Source organism: Salarias fasciatus, chromosome 14 (genome assembly GCF_902148845.1).
Source record: "Salarias fasciatus chromosome 14, fSalaFa1.1, whole genome shotgun sequence".
Taxonomy (NCBI): Eukaryota; Metazoa; Chordata; class Actinopteri; order Blenniiformes; family Blenniidae; genus Salarias; species Salarias fasciatus.
The window spans coordinates 10,253,151-10,271,025 of record NC_043758.1 but is presented as its reverse complement, the minus strand read 5'-3'; the positions used below and the strand labels follow the sequence as shown (position 1 = coordinate 10,271,025).

The following is a 17,875-nucleotide window of genomic DNA, read 5'->3' as shown; positions in this document are numbered from 1 at the left end:
TTTTATTTTAACTATGAGACCTGGGCATCTGAAGGCTAACCCTTAGCTCTGCAAATCCTCCATCAAATGAAAATGTTATCTTTGGCTTCATTATATTATGGATTGTGTCTAGCACCTTGGCTAGCAAAGCTAGCAGTTGTTCCCCTGTAAGATTGGTGTTTAATGCTGCAAAAAAAAGGCTGTTAATGAAAAAATACAGTAGTTTTTATTAATTTACTAAACTCAAAAGTTAAACATCGAATCATGAATTCCAGACAAAGACTGGAACTCTGTGACAGAAAGCAACAGTAGCTTGTAAAAAGTGTTTAAAATCTTTTTTTTTCTTCTTTTTTTAACAAGAGGATTGTTTTTGAGCCAAACTCAAGTCAACTCGAATCTTCCTGCATAATGTTGCCCTCTGCTGGATGCGAGGATGTCATTTCCACTCTTGGCCACAGGGTGTCGCCATCGTGCAGGGGAAACGAGACGCTCCCAGTTCATCATGAGGGATGAGAGAAAAGCATGCTTTTCTTCTTTCATATTTAATAACCTGGCATCTATTACTGCGGGTTGGAATAGGACAAACAGTCGGGATCACAGGCATAATTCTTCTCCTGGCTCGCCTCTGCATGTGTTTGCTCTGCGTCTGAGAAGCTACAATTTGTTATGAGAGGATGCTGGGGGAGGCTGCTGCTCACAGAACGGGAAACACATACTGTAGCTAAGTGCGCTGCAAGATAGTATTTTGGGAATTAATACGCCGGGAAGACACGGACAGACACGCCGGGTGTGAGCGGAGACACGGCCACATGTGTCCCATCAAGGTAATGAGCGTGTGAGAGGCTCTTCAGGGGCTTTTGTTATCCCGGTGCCGCTAGCTCAGTGCCCGGTTAGCCTGCTCGGTGATCCGGCTAACAGGGTAGTTAGCCTGTTGTTCCAGCCTCAGCATCCCGGCGATGGGAGCCAGCAGCCGGGATCCTCTCCTGCTCCTGCTCCTGCTCCTGCCGGAAAACACGGTGGGACCACACAAACACTGTCTCAACAGATAATCCAGGTAGATTTCAGCTGTTTCAGTTTTAAATGTCTTCCCACTGCAGCACTGTGCCCCACAGCTGGTTTAATTGGTTTGGCCCATTTATGGAATGAGAATTAACTTTTTGAATACAGTTGCTTCAAATATTAGATTAATGATTTCTAGCTGTTAAGTTATCTCTTGTTATTTTGATGGCAAAAAACTTGATTTTACACCATTCGTCGAGCTGAATTCTACCTACATTCTGGACAAAGTGGACATATCGAGGGTGTCAAACTCATTTTAGTATTATAGTGTCATAATAACCTTTATGTTTATACTGTGATGTTTTGATTAGTTGTGGCAAAGACTGTACTTTTTGCAAAACAAGTGTTTTCTGCCAACTCTGAATAATTAGGCCCAAAAATTATTGCAATGCAATCTCAAAATAAAGACCATTTTAATGATGCAGAACACAGTGACATGTCCCCAAAGATTCTTACTTGTACAGCGTTTTGCATGCATCTTTTCTTTTTCCCCTTGCAAAGACTATTTCTATTTTTCATGACAGGATCACCAATATCTCAGTTCTGGTACTGAACCGTCCATCCACCCATCCATTGCTGGAGCCAGTTCCAGCTAAACTGTATGGATGGGGCCAGGATGCACCCTGAACAGATCACCAGTCCATCACACATTAGCTACAGTTACTACTTACTGGACTTCTTCCAAAAAGTAACTCAGTTAGTAGCTAAGTTACAATATTTTAAGTGTAACTAATTACTAGGCAAAGTAACTATACATCACTAAAAAAAAAAAACTTGTTTAAAGGTGCATTAAAGGTGCATTAAGGAGTTTTACAACCTTAAACATACTTATTTTCTTATTGCTCCACTGTAAATTTCTGTTTAAGACAGCAATGCTGCAACAAAGTTACCCTGCTCTGTCACAGGCTTTAAGGGTCACATCATTTCCAATCCTCTTTACAAAATTCTATGGATTTCTCACAAGTTTTCATTTATATATTAGTTGCTGGATCTATCTTGTACTGAATTTTAAGGCTACTGAGACCTAAATATTACTGTTGTATACACTACACCAGCACAATAAAGTGTAAATCTTACCTTAAGTACAGCCTGACGCTCACCATAGTGGGCAATGGCTGTGCTTTGACAGCTGAGTTTTCATTTATCCCAGCTATCTAAAAAAAACAGATATTGACCGAAGTGTAGAATAACTATAGCACTTATTTGGCATGCTTGTGTCAACTGCAATGAAAGCAGGGCTGCAACAACACATTTTTCTGTTAATCTATTTTTTTCCCGGCACAATTTCACATTGACAAAGGCAAAAAATAATTTTAAGTCAACATAGACATGAAACCAAAAAGAGCTGCAAACCTCACAATTATATTGCACATTTCATACACAAAATATTTGTGCTACACACAGGAAAAAAAATAACAAAAACATAACGTTTTTTCCCACAGTGGTGGTAATGACAGTGGTGACAAGTGGTGGCTTTCACATTTCCCACCCAAATCTCCTATAAAACGCTTTCTCGTCCTTCTGCACGTTCGCCTTCTTGTTCTCCATGTCGTTCGCTACCGTCTCGCTCTTCACCGGTATCAAAACAAACGCTGTATTTTTACAACCAATCATACTGTCAATCATAATGTGATATGTCATTAAACCCAATCAGATTTGATTTATAATTGTAGATTGCATTTCTACATTTGTAAAAGAATAATGAAACACAATAGATGTCGGTATTTCCATTTAAAAGCAGCCTTTGAATGACCAGCTCTCTTTATGGCTGTATGTCTGCTATGCCATGTGATGCACTTTGCACCAATAGGATGTTTTCTTTCTGTAGACAAAATTTCTGCGCTGTCAGCTCAGCTGGACTCCGGAGGAGGAAAAAACAGCAGAAACCGGTGAATTACACTAAATCATATTATTGTCAGTAAGGGCAACGGTGTTGTTACGCTGGAAAAAGTAATGAGATAACACGTTGCTAAAAACAGTAACACTGAAGTTACTCCCTTCATTGCCAGTTACCCTCACTCACATGTTTTTGAACTATGGGAGGAAACTGGAGTACACACATGGAGAAAACATGCAAATCATTAAAGTAATCTATGGTCCAATTTACGCAACATTTTCAAGTAAAAATGAAAAAAAAAAAACCCTAAAAAAAACTTGACAACAGTGGGGCTTAGGCAGTGAAAACACCACTTTTTGAAAACAGCTCCCAAGGTCGAACTTTTTGAAAATGCACTGACTCCATCTCTGTGTAAATGTTGAGTTGTGACGATTGTCTTGTGTTGCTGTAATCTTTAATTTTAACCACTAGGTGGCCCCTCTAACCACAAGATTGTTTGTATGTATAAAGTTGTGGCTCTCTCGCTTTGTTCAATTGATTTGTAAAAGTGTCAGTCTGCCCTTCATAACGCCGGTGTCGTGCCAAAACTTGATTTTTGCCATAAAGTGATTTCCGGTCCACGGAATCAGCTTTTGGCAAGCAAAATAATCGGATTTTGACATTGTAATGTCTCTTTACTAATTTTTTAAGTGGTATGAAGTATTGGTTGTGCTCAAATGTTGTAAATCTGACTCTGCTGTGTTAAATTAAATCATTTCGAGGCAAAATATCGATCTATATACAATACCGGAGGCATAAATCAGTTCTTGGCAAGCAAAATAAGCTGATTTTGACATTGTAATGTCCATTAACTCTATTTTCAAATCGTAGAACGCACTGCTTGGGATCAAATTACTCATTTGAGCAATCTAGCAATTTTGGTGCAAAAAAAAAAAAAGAAAGAAAATGTGTTGCCTCCGTGACCTATCTTTATTAGCATAACTACAAGCCAGGTTAAAATCGGCAACTAGCTTACCGGTATTTAACAGCGATATAAGGCAACTAGACGTATAGAAGGCTATCAAACTCAAACACAAATAAACATCGTTTGATGATCAGAAACAAACTTGTTTGGGCCCGATTAAGACTGCCGCAGAGCCACAGAAGCTGCGCTTTTCAGCTGTCCGCCGACCGGAAATCACTTTTTGGCAGGCAATCACTTTTTGGCACGACACCGGCTGATCCTACTTTAAATTTCGTGTGTGTCCAAAAAAAAAAAAAAACAATTCATTAATTCACATTTGCCTTCTTTCTGATGTTCCATTAGTATTAAAGGTGCCGTAGTCAGGATTACCTAAGCAAGATGGCGATTTGACCCATCTAAGATGGCGATTTGAAACTCGGAGTCGTGCACACCTCGGGGTGCCGGGCGGGGCCGGCAGTGTCACGGCCGCCTGCGCTGGTGGGTTGATTCACCTGTGACCTTTCCACAGCGGGCCTGGGGTCAAAGCCATTTTTTTTAAGAATTCCAGTAGAAACAGACAGTGTCCTCCGTGGTGTTTTGATGATGTTATGTCCGACGAGGCAGGTAAATATGCGGGCCTGGACTTCTTCATGCGTGTTCACGAGAAGCAGAGCTTTGAAGCGCCGCCCCTCGACCAATCATGGTTAGAGCCTCAGGGGCTCTTCTGATTGGTCAAAAATACCTGGAGCGGTCGAGATTCCTTTTCAGCTCAGAACAGAGACAGATGGAAACGCTGTGCCCTCGCGGTAGTGCAATTATACTACACTCCTAAAGGATTACCAATGGATACTCTAACATTTAATCCAAAGAAAACACAGAAAAATTAGTACTGACTAGCAAAATCCTGCCTATGGCACCTTTAAGTTGTTGCAGTTTATCAAGCGGTAACTTGTGCGTGGCTGTAATTGTTTGTCTACCTGTAATTCCAGCTTCATGGTAATGTTTATCTTCTAACATGTGAGATGTTACTGATGAGTATACAGTTCACTTCTGGAGTATTAGATGTTCGTTACACAGCCAACATTATATTTTAGATCATTTGTCTAAGATAACAGGAGAACGCTATCTGCTGACTGATGTATGATCATTCAGCTAAACACTAAGTATTATTTGTGCTAGTCTGTTATGTCTGTTTCAATGCCATGTGTAGCATATAACAATGGCCTCATGTGGTTCATTTCAGAACCACCCATGTAGACGAGCACATATCCTTTCTTTAATAAAGTGCAGCAGAAGCCAGCCTGCTAAGGTAGCCTGTGTGAGAAGAATTCATTCACAACAATGAACTCAGTGTGTGCTCTTCATCTCAATCATATGTGGAGACAGTTTTATTTCTTATAGACGGCCGATACTGAGTGGGGCAAAACGACAAAGCAAAACAATTTGAAGGAGCTTCAATGTTTTCAATGTTTCCTCCATGCTTATGTAGTTGGTTTTATCACATAAAACAGCACCTACTGGTGGCCAAACAGGAAAACTACATCATTTTCAGCATTTCTACTATTGTGTGTAAATAAATTGACATTGTTTCCAGGATTTTGCTACATAAATGTAAAAATTTTCTGAAAAGAAAGTGCAAATATGCTGTGTTTTCATTTGAAGAGTTGTTGTGTATGTAGTCAGAGCTTAAGATCTGACGTAGACACAAAAGGATTCATAATTTTAAGCTGTAACCCCAAACTTGTAGTGTTATTATTAGCAATGTCATTCAATTCTTTGGACTGCTTGGTTTGCAAAGCATAGGTTGAAATCACCCCTGTTTCCTGGAGAAAATGACAGTGGTTCTCATGATACATATTCATTTATCACAGAAGTATTGATACGGAGACATGTGCACATATTGCAAAAGCCTGTCTTGATAAATTATGTTTCCATGCATTCATGCTCTGCAAATTGAAATGAGAGAATTTTAAATATGAATGAAAAGTGCTCCTTTATTTGCAATTGCTTCACTAAATGTGTGTGATTTATTAGTTTGACAATTTAAATGACATTTCTAATTATTAGACACCTAGTAGTCACAGATGCACAAAAATGAGACAAAAATGAAACAAAAAAAATAGAGCGAATAAGCAAGACAGTCCACCATTGAATTACTGAACTCAACTTTATTTCTGAAGCGCTTTCAAAACAACTGCTGCTGGCACAAAGTGCTGTGCATAGTCATAAAAACATAAAGTGGAATTTCAATACAATAAGAACAAGAAAAACAATTTAAAAAAAATAATACAGAGTGTCAGACTGAGTTAAAAGCCAAGGAATAAAAATGTGTGTTAAAATCTCTAGACAGCCTGTCTGACACACAGGAGCAGCTCATTCCACAGCTGAAGGGCCACAACAGGTTTTACTGCCAAGTACAATTTCACCATACAAAGAACTTGTTTTGATGGGTTGGTGCAACAATAGAACATAGAAATTTAAAGGACACAAATATAACATATAAAAGTACCAAATGAAGAAAAAAAGACTTTTTTTTCACAGAGTGGACAGATTCATGCTTTCACTCAATATAACGCTCGATTTTACCTGTATGGGAGGAAAATTGAATTAGCACAAAACCCACAAAAGGCATGTTCAAAGCACTCAAACAATAATAATTGGTTGTTTTTAAAACTCACAAAAGCAAGATAAACTTCAATAATCTTATATCAAAACCCAAATTTTCTTGTAAACTGTTATAATTTCAATTTCAAAATATTTAACCCTCGTACTGGTTTTATTTTGTAGGGTGCATCAAGACGTAACTTTACAGATTTCAGATCCCTATAAATAAACAGCCAAGAGCAACTGGATGTCTGACGTCACCTGTGTATAATGTTCTATATTCTCCCATCTTCAGCCGTTCCAGTCCATGTTTCTGGGCAGCGCTTAATGTGGAACTTGCCTGGAGTAATTTAACCCGCAACCACACATTTTACACGGTTTTGACAGTGATTATGAAGACCAAGTGTATCCTGCAGTAAACATATTGAGGGGAGCTTTTCCTCCTCCATGTGAACTTCCCGAGGCCCAGTGACCTCTCATCCACTTGTGAAACCAGCCTGAGGTCTTGGAAAATCAAGTGTACATCTTGTTCCAGTCCTTTGAGGGTGGGCCTGTCTGTCTGCGCTGTCTGCACGGTCTCACCTCCTTGTACAAACGTCACAGCAGAAGAAGAGACGTCCCCCTCACCCCACCGGACCCTCCTTCAGCCCACTATAGTACTATTATAGTTCGAGCAAAGGCTAATTGTTGGCCTCTTACAAAGGGAGCACAGTGCAAGTCTTCGGATGGTAATTCTGTCTCTTTCTACTGTAAGCGATATCACAGAGCAGTTTTCTCTCACCGTGTCGTGGATCTAAAGTCATCTTTGATGACTGCCCAGAAGGTGATCGAGCTGCGTTCGTTTCACCGAGTGCCGGTTGTGCTTTTGTCTCGTCTTCAGAGGGGAAGATGGCGCTGCTCGTGGTTTGTGCGCTCCTGTGCCTGTGCTGCTGGGTGTCCTTCTACTTCACTCTGTGCTACGTGAACGGGTCCAGGAGCTACGAGTGGAACTGCCGCCTGGTCACGCTGGTGCACGGCATCCTGGCAGTCTGCATCACAGCATATATAGGCTATGTGGACGGACCCTGGCCCTTCACCTATCCAGGTAGGAAACACTATGTCGCAAATATTTATGTCTTTTTTAGGTGTAGGATGAGATTAATCTAGTAGGAAACTAAGCATGATGTCTAAACTACTACAAAATAAAATGCACTAAAAGATTCACATCATGCACATGGACAGAGGCGTATTACAGAAGTGACAAATAATAGATTTCTGTTCAGATTTAGGATTGAATAAATGTCTTAACATGCAAGGATGTGTTGGTCAACGCTGAGTCAATCAAATATACACAGATGATGTCCTCCGTCTGTTGCTCGGCTGTCCTGGCTTAACCTCCGAGTGGCAGACAGCCATGGAGAAGATTACCGATCGCCTGAGTGTGGATGTCAGGCTGACCCCCGCATTATGGCTCTTGAATCGTCTCAGATTACATCTGGAGTGTGTGTGTGTAAATAAGAAAAAGTCTAGTTTTTAAAGGTTGGACTCAACTCAAGGAGACTCTGAATCACCGGGCTACAGAAAATCACCTGATCTACTGCCTCTCCTGAACTGCTGTTACGTAATTCAAATGTAAGACGGACATTTACACAGAAATCCTGGATTATTTTTAACATGATGCAGAGATCAGTGACTTTTCATCCGGGATTAAGCTTGTCAATTATCCTTGAAATAACCTTTTAGTGCATCTAGTTTGACTAACGGTTGAAAGCGATGGGAGGGGGAAGGGCAAAACTGGATATAAACGAGCTAAAACGTTCACATTCTAGCAGGTATTTACTACATGCCCAGTCACAGTGACTGGACTGATGGTATGTTGTTGTATTGCCTACTATATATCTCCTACAGTGTAAATGTGGCGGATAGAGGAATAATTGGGGGAAAAAAAAATGTTAATGTTAACACACCTGTTTTGACGATGATTATAATCTTTGTTTTTAGTCCATCAACGGCATCTTTCCTCTTCAAAATCCTCTCTGTTTCCGTGTTTGAACGGCAGGTACTCCCAACACCCCCCTGCAGATCAGCGCCATGATGCTGAGCCTGGGCTACTTCATCTTTGACATGGCCTGGTGCGTGTACTTCCGCACAGAGGGGCCCGTTATGCTGGCCCACCACACCATGAGCATCCTGGGAATCCTGCTGACCCTGTGGCTGGGGGAGTCTGGCATCGAGTCGTGCGCCGTGCTCTTTGGCAGCGAAATCACCAACCCTCTCCTGCAGACGCGCTGGTTCCTCAAGCAGACGGGACGCTACGGCACCCGGCTGGGAGACGTGGTGGACGTCGTCTTCGTGCTGCTGTTTGTGCTGATGCGAATCTTCGTGGGAGGCACAATGCTGTACTGTGAGCTGATCTCCCCGAGACCCAGATTCTTCATCAAGTGCGGGGGAGTGGCCATGTACGCGCTATCCTGGGTCTTCATGGTGGACATTGTTCGATTTGCCAGGCGGAAAAGGAAGAGCTGGCAGAAACAGCAGAGAGACTACCAAGACTCTGTGGCAGTTAACGGCCATGACGGAAAGAAGGACTGATTTTTGAGTCGTTTGTACTTTATCTGTTTTGTACTTTGGATGCTTAATGTTGCAAATTGCGCTCTGTGATTTCAGAGGAATATTTGATTCTCTACAGTGAACACGATGTGCATTGTGCACATCACTGTTGCAGACAGTTATACTGTCACAAAGGTGCACAGCATGGAAAGGAACATATTGTATGAAGCGATCAAACGTTTATCACAGTTTTACAAAAAAAGAAAAGGAGTGGATTTGATCAAAAAAATTCAGCCATTATTTTCAATATTGTTTATCATAGATCAAGAGATAAAAGAACACTTAACCCATAGACACAGGATGATACTGATACGATCCCACCTCTGTCGGTAATGACATTAGTGAAACTACTGACTTGCAATTTATTCAGAAATTTACACATAAACTTCTTCAAATGTTTGGAGAAATGATGCCAGAATTTGGCTTTTTCAAAATGTAACTGCTTGCCGCAGGATCTGGATCTGCTCTTGATTCTGGAGGTGTTTCACCTCTTAATTCCTGAAGCTTGGATTAGAGGTAAAACATCTGCACGTCCTGAAACTGCGGTTAAAAAAAGAAAAAAAAAAAACTAATGCAAAACAAAAATTGTGATTACCTTGACCTGGATGAATTCTCTAAAATTTCAAACTTAAACCACAGTGACAGGATGTGTACTAGAAATACTCACTATTTAAGTTCTATACCGGTGATGAAACCTTGAATTGTATTCAGATTTTTATTTATTTATTTATTAATCCTTTCAACTGAGGAAATGATGTTTCACCCCTTATTCAAAAGGCTGTGAGTATTCCCAAATATTTTACTTGACATAAATGACCCATTGAGACTGGACACAAACCTGGAAAGAATCTTTTTTCATTTTATAGGATTTTGGAATTATTTGTGTCCCTCTCTCTGCCAGACATATTTGATATGGAGAGAATTCTTTAAATACTTCTACACTGACAATGTTATTAGCTTGCACTACATTTAGATTTTTAGGGATGAAAACAGCTTCAGATTTTGGATGGAATGATGCCCATATTTGACATAGAACACTCCTAAAATATTTTTATTTTTAACAGAGAAACACTGGACGAAAAAATAAAAAATAAAAAAAACTTTTTTTTTTAATTTATGGGGCCTTTTGATGAAGCTGTGCTATGACATCTGCCTGTGTATTTTGACAGAGATTTAGCAGGTGTTGCAGCTGCTCTTGTTACAATATTATTGCCTAAAACTTGCAGCTAACGGAGGACACAGAGGTGGTTTCTGTCACTGAAAACCAAAGCACTTTGTATAAACACATTAGTTTATTTGCAGTGAACTATGGCAGAGGAAACTTCTCTATTAGGGAACATGTTTAAAATGTGATGCCTGTTGTCCCTGTGACAGTTTTTGAAGGTGCAGATTGAAGCAGTGTCGACTCATTACTGCTTCTTGTGGAGCTCTGTGGTATTGCGTCCCTGGATTCACTTCTTGTCGATCAATGCACAGACAGGTTTTGTCTTAGAATTTTACGTCCCGCACCTGTAAGCCATACCAGAACACTAATATTTTTTTTTCTGTAGTCTTTAATGTGAGGCTTTGATCATTTTGAAAGATGTACTCAGGGAAAGGAAGTAATATCAAAGCGTGAGTTTTCGAAAAAATGTGTGTGATGTTTAAAGTGAATCCTCTGGAGATGCCTGTGTCTGAAATCCTAATTGAAACGTGTCTCAACAAGCCTTTAATTTGAATCTTTTATGTGACACAGGAGGAGTTCTCCACTAATGATACGATTAACTTCCACTTCATTTGGATTTTTATGTATGAATCAAATGCGTTCGTTATCTGGTGTTTGTTGGGTATGATTTGTCTGTATCGACTGTGAGTTTAGCCCTGATGATTAATCTTTCGGGCAGACGATCAGTACTCTGAAGCAATTGCTCCCACTTAATTTGATCTGCAGATTCTTCGGTAAATGTTTCATCCAGACAAAGATCTTTTGAGACTTTATCAACATTTGACAATTAAATTAGCTGCGAGCCATCTGATTGTTCCCATCTTTTTTTCTGGCTCCTGCTTCAGCAAATATGTGCTGAATTGTAGACAGCAGGAACCAGCTGGTTCAACTGGAAATCATTTGTAACCAGCCTGCCTTGAAAAGTTCACTGGCTCAGGTTAGAGACCTGAATAGTTTGCACAGACTTGATTTTACCCAACCACTTGAATGCAAAAATGGTAAATTGATCAATGTGAGAGCCGCTGTACAAATGTGAAACTACATTTTGCTTATGCTAAACACCATGTCAAATTACCGGTTCCAGGTAGCCTGTTTGATTGGGACGAATATACCTAATATTTAAGTCTCTTTTTTCCTAATTGACCTGACCTTGTCTGAGGAAGGTAATACCTTTTTTCATGGTGTACACACTGTTGTTTGCCTTAACCTTTGAGCCAAGCGCCTGCTGCTATGAGTCATTTCCAGGCTGAAGGCAGGTGATGTCTTCTCGGTATCCAAGACATTGACTATTCCGTTCTACTCCCAAACTACCAGGTTTTATGTTTGTGTTTCAACCTCGTGTTTGTTTTATGTTTGCACAAGTTGTTTGTTTTTTGTGTATTTGAGTAGATTTCAATTATGTGTTGAGACATGGATATATTAACCGGTTTGCGTATAATTCTCATTTTTAGTTCGACAGTTTCTCACATATATAAGTCTGTTTCCCTGACTTCAATTTCATGGAAATCCTAATTACATTCAAGGAAAGACAGATTTAACTGGTGTGTGCCTTAGTTACCTGAATGTACTTTCTTAATCTATGTCTGTTTTCGATCTATGACCGTACTGTAAATCTCCCAATGAGAGAGCCAATGTACTGAGCGACTGGCTTCAGTCTGGAGTGTCATGCTTCATCTTCGTAATGTGTGTGTAAAGTAAAATAAATGATATATATGTTGTTTTTGTCAGTATATCATGAGCTACGGTTGTTGTTTTTTTTAACCAAAGATATAAAACACTGAATAAACCAGACCGAGTCATTATTACATTGAAACTGAAGTTACCTCAAATGTCCACATGATGGCGTCATATCAATAATGTATGAATGGTCATTGAGTAAACATAAGAAAGATCCTGTCAGGACCAAAGTGAAGACTTCATAATGAAAAAACTAGAGCACATTTTGCAGGGTTTTCAACTGACTGCTTTTATAATCAAGTAATTCAATGCATTTACTCTTTGATTTGGTGAGAACTGTAGATTCAATGTATTATATTCAATTCAATAATATGACATTTGTAGTAAAGAAGTACATAAGATAGACGAATTGTGGAGAGAATACAGTTTATTTCAGTTTCAAAGCTGGTGGCTTAATTTGTTTTCACTGTGTGTAGTTCACATTAGTAGGCATACTGAAAAAGTACTAATTGATTCGTCTCAATCAGACAAAACACGGAATGAAATACTTATCAAAATCATAACGTGCTGCTTACTGAATAGGAGACTTACCCACATTGAGCAGAATTAATTAGAAGTTATGGCTCAGCCCCTCCTCCACCTCAGACTGTAATGCGGCCCCCTCAGAATATCAATCGCCTACTTTCTCTATTTGATTCACTGCTTACTGGATATGTTGTGTATCTTGTCTTGCTTGGACATTGAATAAAAAACATGAATACAGTAGGCACGTGAGTCTCAAAACATTTTAATATCATTGCAAATGTAATAGTATTGTCAATTAATTTACTCTTTTAACATGTTTGACCATTATTTCAGTTTCATTTGTGATATTTTTGGCATCCAGCTGAAAAGAACATAAAACGTTTCATTTTATGGGAGCAATTTTCATGACTTATGATTACTATGATCGAGAAAAAAGTTTTAGTTTCAATGAAATAAAATATTTCTTATTGTTTTGATTAAATAATGGGTAAACCTTTCCCCATGTTTCATTTTTAGAGATGCCCCCATGTTGTATGATAATAACTCATTTTAATGTACTGGTTGGGACATGCAGCCACTGTATAATTTTCATTAGCAATACAAAGGATTGAGAAAGGTTTGGCAGAATATCATTGAATTTCCTAAATGAATTGGAGCAGATGAACCCCGACATTGCATGGAAAACAATTTGATATTATTTTAAGGTAGTTGTTTGAAAGTTAAATTACATAAACACACATCTACAGTCTTTACAGACTACTGCTGGAGTCAGTAAACATTGATGAATACAAATCCAACAGCAACCAGATAGATCTGAGTATTGTTTACATATTTGTGTATTTTCTCTGTAATATTTAATCATTTCAGTCAGATTTTCACTGGCTGAGTTGAGGACATTTAATTAAAATGAAAGTCTCCTTCAATACATTACTGGACTCTGAGGCGTTAATGAGCCGTGTAATTACTGTTTTTGACCTGAGCCAACAACAGGCAGCCAAACAAAAGCACATAATATTAATATAATAATAACGATGGTGTCTGAGCCTAAGGGAAAATTACCTCCCCATTGACAAGGTGCATGTATAGCTTTCTTCTCTATGGAAAGGCCACAACTGAAGAAGACCTCAACAACAAGAGAGCTGTAACTATTGATTATCTCTATGAGGACACAATTGTTTGGTCAATAAACACTCGTAAACGATTTAAAAAATGCTGTAGCTAATTTTTTGCACTAAAACAATGCAGTATTTAAAGCCATTCAGTACAGTGATAATTACTAGGAGCGATAAAGGAGTTCCTCAACTCTGGGAAACTGAAGCACCAAAGCTTTGGAAGGCACTGTAAATAAAATGATTGACTACTCAACACTTAAGTGATTAATCGACTTAACCTCACCATATTTTCCTCTCTGGGTCGACCATGTCTTACAGCTGAACAACCCATTTTTGATTTATGAATTTGCATGTGGAGTCAGATCAAGAATTCAAATTAAATAAGATCTCATTACAAAACCATTTAGGGTGGCACAGTGATAAGTGTTCTTGCCTCACAGCAAGAATACCCTGGGTTCAAAGACCAGATGGGAGGATTAGGAGCCTTTCTGTGTAGAGTTTGCATGTTCTCCTCATGACCGCATGGGTTCTCTCCAGGTATTCTGACTTCCTCCCACAGTCCAAAAACATGCCAGTGATATCAATTGGCAACCCTGAATTGACACTAAAATCATTAGAGGTGCCTATACCATTGTTAGTGTTTAGCCAGACCAGTCTGTGCTTTATGGTGCATGTGATGCATTCAATAATTCACCTTTTATTCCATCAAACTATCAGTCCATCACAGGGCAAACCCAGAGACAAACTGTCTCACTATTTTTACAAGCAATTACACAGTCAGCAATTAGCCTTATGTGCATATTTTTAAAAAGTGGACAGACTACATCTCCCTCAGTCCAAAAAATAAATAAATAAATAAATTAAATAAAATAAAATAAAACTCTGACTTCGAAGGTGCTACATATAGAAATACAGGTATGATGATTATCATTATCAGCTGAGGAAACTATAAATTTTGCAACATTACTACAAAAAGTTTAAATCTTACATCTCCATATTATTTCTAATTCGTTAAAATGATGCACATTTCTGTTATAATTTTTTTTATTTTGTATATCTATATCTGTATATATCTATACATTTATTTCTAGATAGACAGATAGCTAGATTGACTGACTGATCAACAGTATCAACATAACAGCATACATTTTAATTAAATAGAAATAAATAAACGTAAAACAAACGTGAATAAGTAGCAAAACGTGACGAAAGGCAGGTAAATAAGAGTAAAACGATACAAAATAAAGCTATATGTGCTGTAACAGTGAGACTGCTGTGTGACACGGTGTATTTTTGAGGTTTTTGGCTGCTGTGTGACATTATGCTGAAACTAGATGTTCCCATCTCCCGGCGGAAGTGGTTAGTGGAAGCGCTCTTGGACTCCACTGCTAGCTGGCTAGGGCGTTGCTAGCGGCAGAAAGTGGGGTTTTTGCTATCTTTCCACAAGTTATATTCCCGAGCGAACAGCGTCCTGCGTGGGGTGGGGAAAGGGAAAAACCTCGTTTGCTCTCCGTCTGAAGTTTTCCACCCTCTCCGGGGTGTTTAGTCGTTGTTCGCGGCAGAGTGGCTGATACTTTCTGTCCCGTTAGCTGGCCGCGGAGCTAGCTGCTTTCCATCCACGGGAATTCTGCCGAGAAACGACTGAATTCTGGAAACATGGAGTCAAGGAGCGCCGCGCTGTGCTAACCGAGCCGCTCCGCTGGATTCCCTCCCTCCCCCCCTCAAGGAGACTTTTTTTTGTGAAGGACATAACGCGGAGACACATCACAAGCCTGTCAACATTCACGAGGTGTTGTGTATATATATATTTGGGTGGTCGGCCGGCTCATTGTTGTGAACGGGAGTTTGCTTAGTTTGCACACGAAGCAAAGTTTTCTGCTGAAAGAGCTCATCTGTTTTGTTAGCTGGTAGCTGGTTCGATTCTACGCCTGCCAGCTTGCCGTGAGAAAGGATTTTCCTGAGAGAAACCCTCCCGTGTGGGATTTTTTTTTTCTTTTTACTTATTTTATCTCACACCCGTCTCAGCGACTTTGTTTTCGAGTGTATGGTCTTGCACCGGCGGAACATTAGCCGCAGTTGTTTTGCTAATTTCGTATCACGGCTCGTTGGAAACTCGGTTTCGAGCGATTCTCATGGTCACGGGAGAGACGTTCCCGCAGCTACAGACAGGCTTTTCTGGGAGCTGGGACCACCAAATGGGACTGCAGGAATTTCCAGCATCTCCACAGAGCATTTAGGCACCGCACCGAGGCCACTCGGCCGAGCAAGGGTGGTGGCAGACGGGACTCCATCGCAGGGCCAGCGTGTCTTTTACATCGGAATACGGATTGTTTACACATTTCATATCGGCGGAAACCTGCGGACGTGGATGCAAAGGAGTCACACAAGGAGTCCCTACATGCACGACAACTTGTGCCAGCTGGAGCAGTGTATTTATTGTTGTTGCCATAATATTGTTAATAGCCGGGGCTGGATGTAATCTGACTGGACAGCTTCATACTACCGAGGCCCCGATTCATTTGTAAAGTCTGCACTGTGTTTCCGTGCTGCTATTTGATTTTAACAAGGACACATAGTGCAGGTAGGATTTTTCCTTGCTTCATCCAGTGTTTGCAACAACACAACACTGTCCTTCGAGTTGATTCAAAAGCACCGTGCTCAAAATCCTACTAAAGACGAATGCCAGGCAAAGACGCTCCAGGAAACTGCCTCACCACACTCTGGAAAATGTTAATAGGATATAATTTGCTGCAAATCTAGAACAGGAAGCCCAATGAGTGACACACAGTCCAGCTTCACTGACAGGTACAGTATGCACTCACCTTTATATCCTTAAACTGTGTGACTCTGTTGTGGTGATACAAAAACCACAGTCTCTTTAACCATGTCTTGTATTTTCCAAGTAAAATGCTTCTTTGTATTGATGTGCTGGGTAATAACTGTGTTATACAGTTACTAAGTAAGGACATTAGATCTTGATGGAAACTCTGCTGATCTCAGCATGGGTAATGGAGTTCTCTGCAGACCGTAAAGTACTACTTGTCCAGGGAATGAGAAGGCCTGCTGCTGTGAGTGTGCCAGGGAACAGTCATCCATGATCCCTGTACACCTTTCAACATCACTATTACCCCTAAGCCTTTAAAGCTAACCTTCTCCTACACCTATTAAAACAATCTCTGGATTTAGACAAAACCTTAGCTCCGTGAAGTAATCACCTTATCTATGGTAGCTGTCAACTTAGTTTGAACCAGAGGGCTAATTCATGTGTCATAGCCTGAAGAATAGACTAAATTAGCTGATAAAGATCAATTCATAGTGGAGCTGCAATGATGGATCAATTGACCAAAAATTATTCAACCAATATTTTGCTCCTGTTTTTCTACCTTTATCACTTCAGAGTCATGTTTAGTCTTTCTTAATGATGAACTGAATGTCTTCTTTTAACTCTTGGACATTACATTTGACTTTTCCAAGCTTTGTAAAACAGCAGTTGTCATTTTCAGCGTTTTGTGATACTTCAAACATCATGAAGTGACCAACAGATTCATCAACAACGAAGTTGAAGATCTTGTTCATGCTAACTTGACTCAGGAGGCACAGTATACAAAACGACTGTCTGGCTGACATCATCACAGGAATGAATTCCTCTGTGATATTTGTACCTGGGGAATAAAGAGGTTTCTATTCTCAATCAGATGCACTCTGGCAGTGAAGCAGAGGGGAAGCTGCAGCATTGCATCAAGCTTTCCCACCTGAATCCCACATACCTGTGAGAACAGAGAAGGCCGATACGCTGGAATGTGCTTGGTAGACTCAGAATAGAGGGGAGCTTATTGCACAGGTTGGGATATGAAATATCCTCATGGCAAGAGCTAGAGGCTAAAGCCCAACCCCATTTTTACATGACCCCCCTCCCCCACTGCAATGATGGCAGCAGTAGCTGGCACCAACTGCTATTGTGGTGCTTTTTAGTCTGCGTGTGTGTGTCAGATAGCATTATCATGACAGTGCTGGCACCATTTAATAAACGTCTATTAGATCTTGTGATTGTTGTGATATTTCAGCTAGCTATTATCAAGTCTTTAGCAAAACTAAAACGGATTAATTAAAAAAACAAATAATACTTCTTGCAACATGTAGCATCCTGTTCTCTGGTGGATGCGTTCACATACATTGCAACCTCAAATATCTTGCACGTAATAGACTTCCAGCACACATTTCCTGTATGTTCATACCCTTTTTAGTGGAGTATTTTGGTCTTGAGAATGAGGTTGTTCCTGTATTTTCTTTTCTCGATCTTAATGGCCTTAAATTTTTAACTGTTAATCTGCCAGTCTGACTTGGTG

At 39.9% G+C, this 17,875-nt stretch overlaps 2 protein-coding genes across 6 annotated transcripts in view; both read left to right on the top strand.

Annotated features, from left to right (window-relative positions):
- Positions 1–741: 741 nt before the first annotated feature.
- tlcd5a (TLC domain containing 5a) lies at positions 742–10,675 on the top strand. Of its 3 annotated transcripts, none has more exons than XM_030107957.1 (3): positions 742–803; positions 7,303–7,506; positions 8,461–10,675. In XM_030107957.1, exons 2-3 carry the CDS (start codon positions 7,311–7,313, stop codon positions 8,991–8,993), a joined length of 729 nt encoding a protein of 242 aa, XP_029963817.1. In that variant the 5' UTR covers positions 742–803; positions 7,303–7,310; the 3' UTR covers positions 8,994–10,675. The 3 variants fall into 3 exon arrangements, with proteins under 3 accessions (XP_029963817.1, XP_029963820.1, XP_029963818.1); XM_030107960.1 differs by lacking the exon at positions 742–803 and adding an exon at positions 6,824–7,150; XM_030107958.1 differs by lacking the exon at positions 742–803 and adding an exon at positions 6,824–7,171.
- Positions 10,670–17,875, top strand: part of arhgef12a (Rho guanine nucleotide exchange factor (GEF) 12a) — a 48,049-nt gene continuing 40,843 nt past the window's right edge. Inside the window, exons 1-2 of one of the 3 annotated variants that reach the window (XM_030107955.1) lie at positions 10,670–10,680; positions 16,137–16,334. In XM_030107955.1, the coding sequence (XP_029963815.1) occupies positions 16,303–16,334 (32 nt within the window). In that variant the 5' untranslated portion in view covers positions 10,670–10,680; positions 16,137–16,302. Of the gene's footprint in view, positions 10,681–14,928; positions 16,335–17,875 lie in introns of those variants that run through there. The other 2 variants (XM_030107954.1, XM_030107956.1) reach the window with 2 other exon arrangements.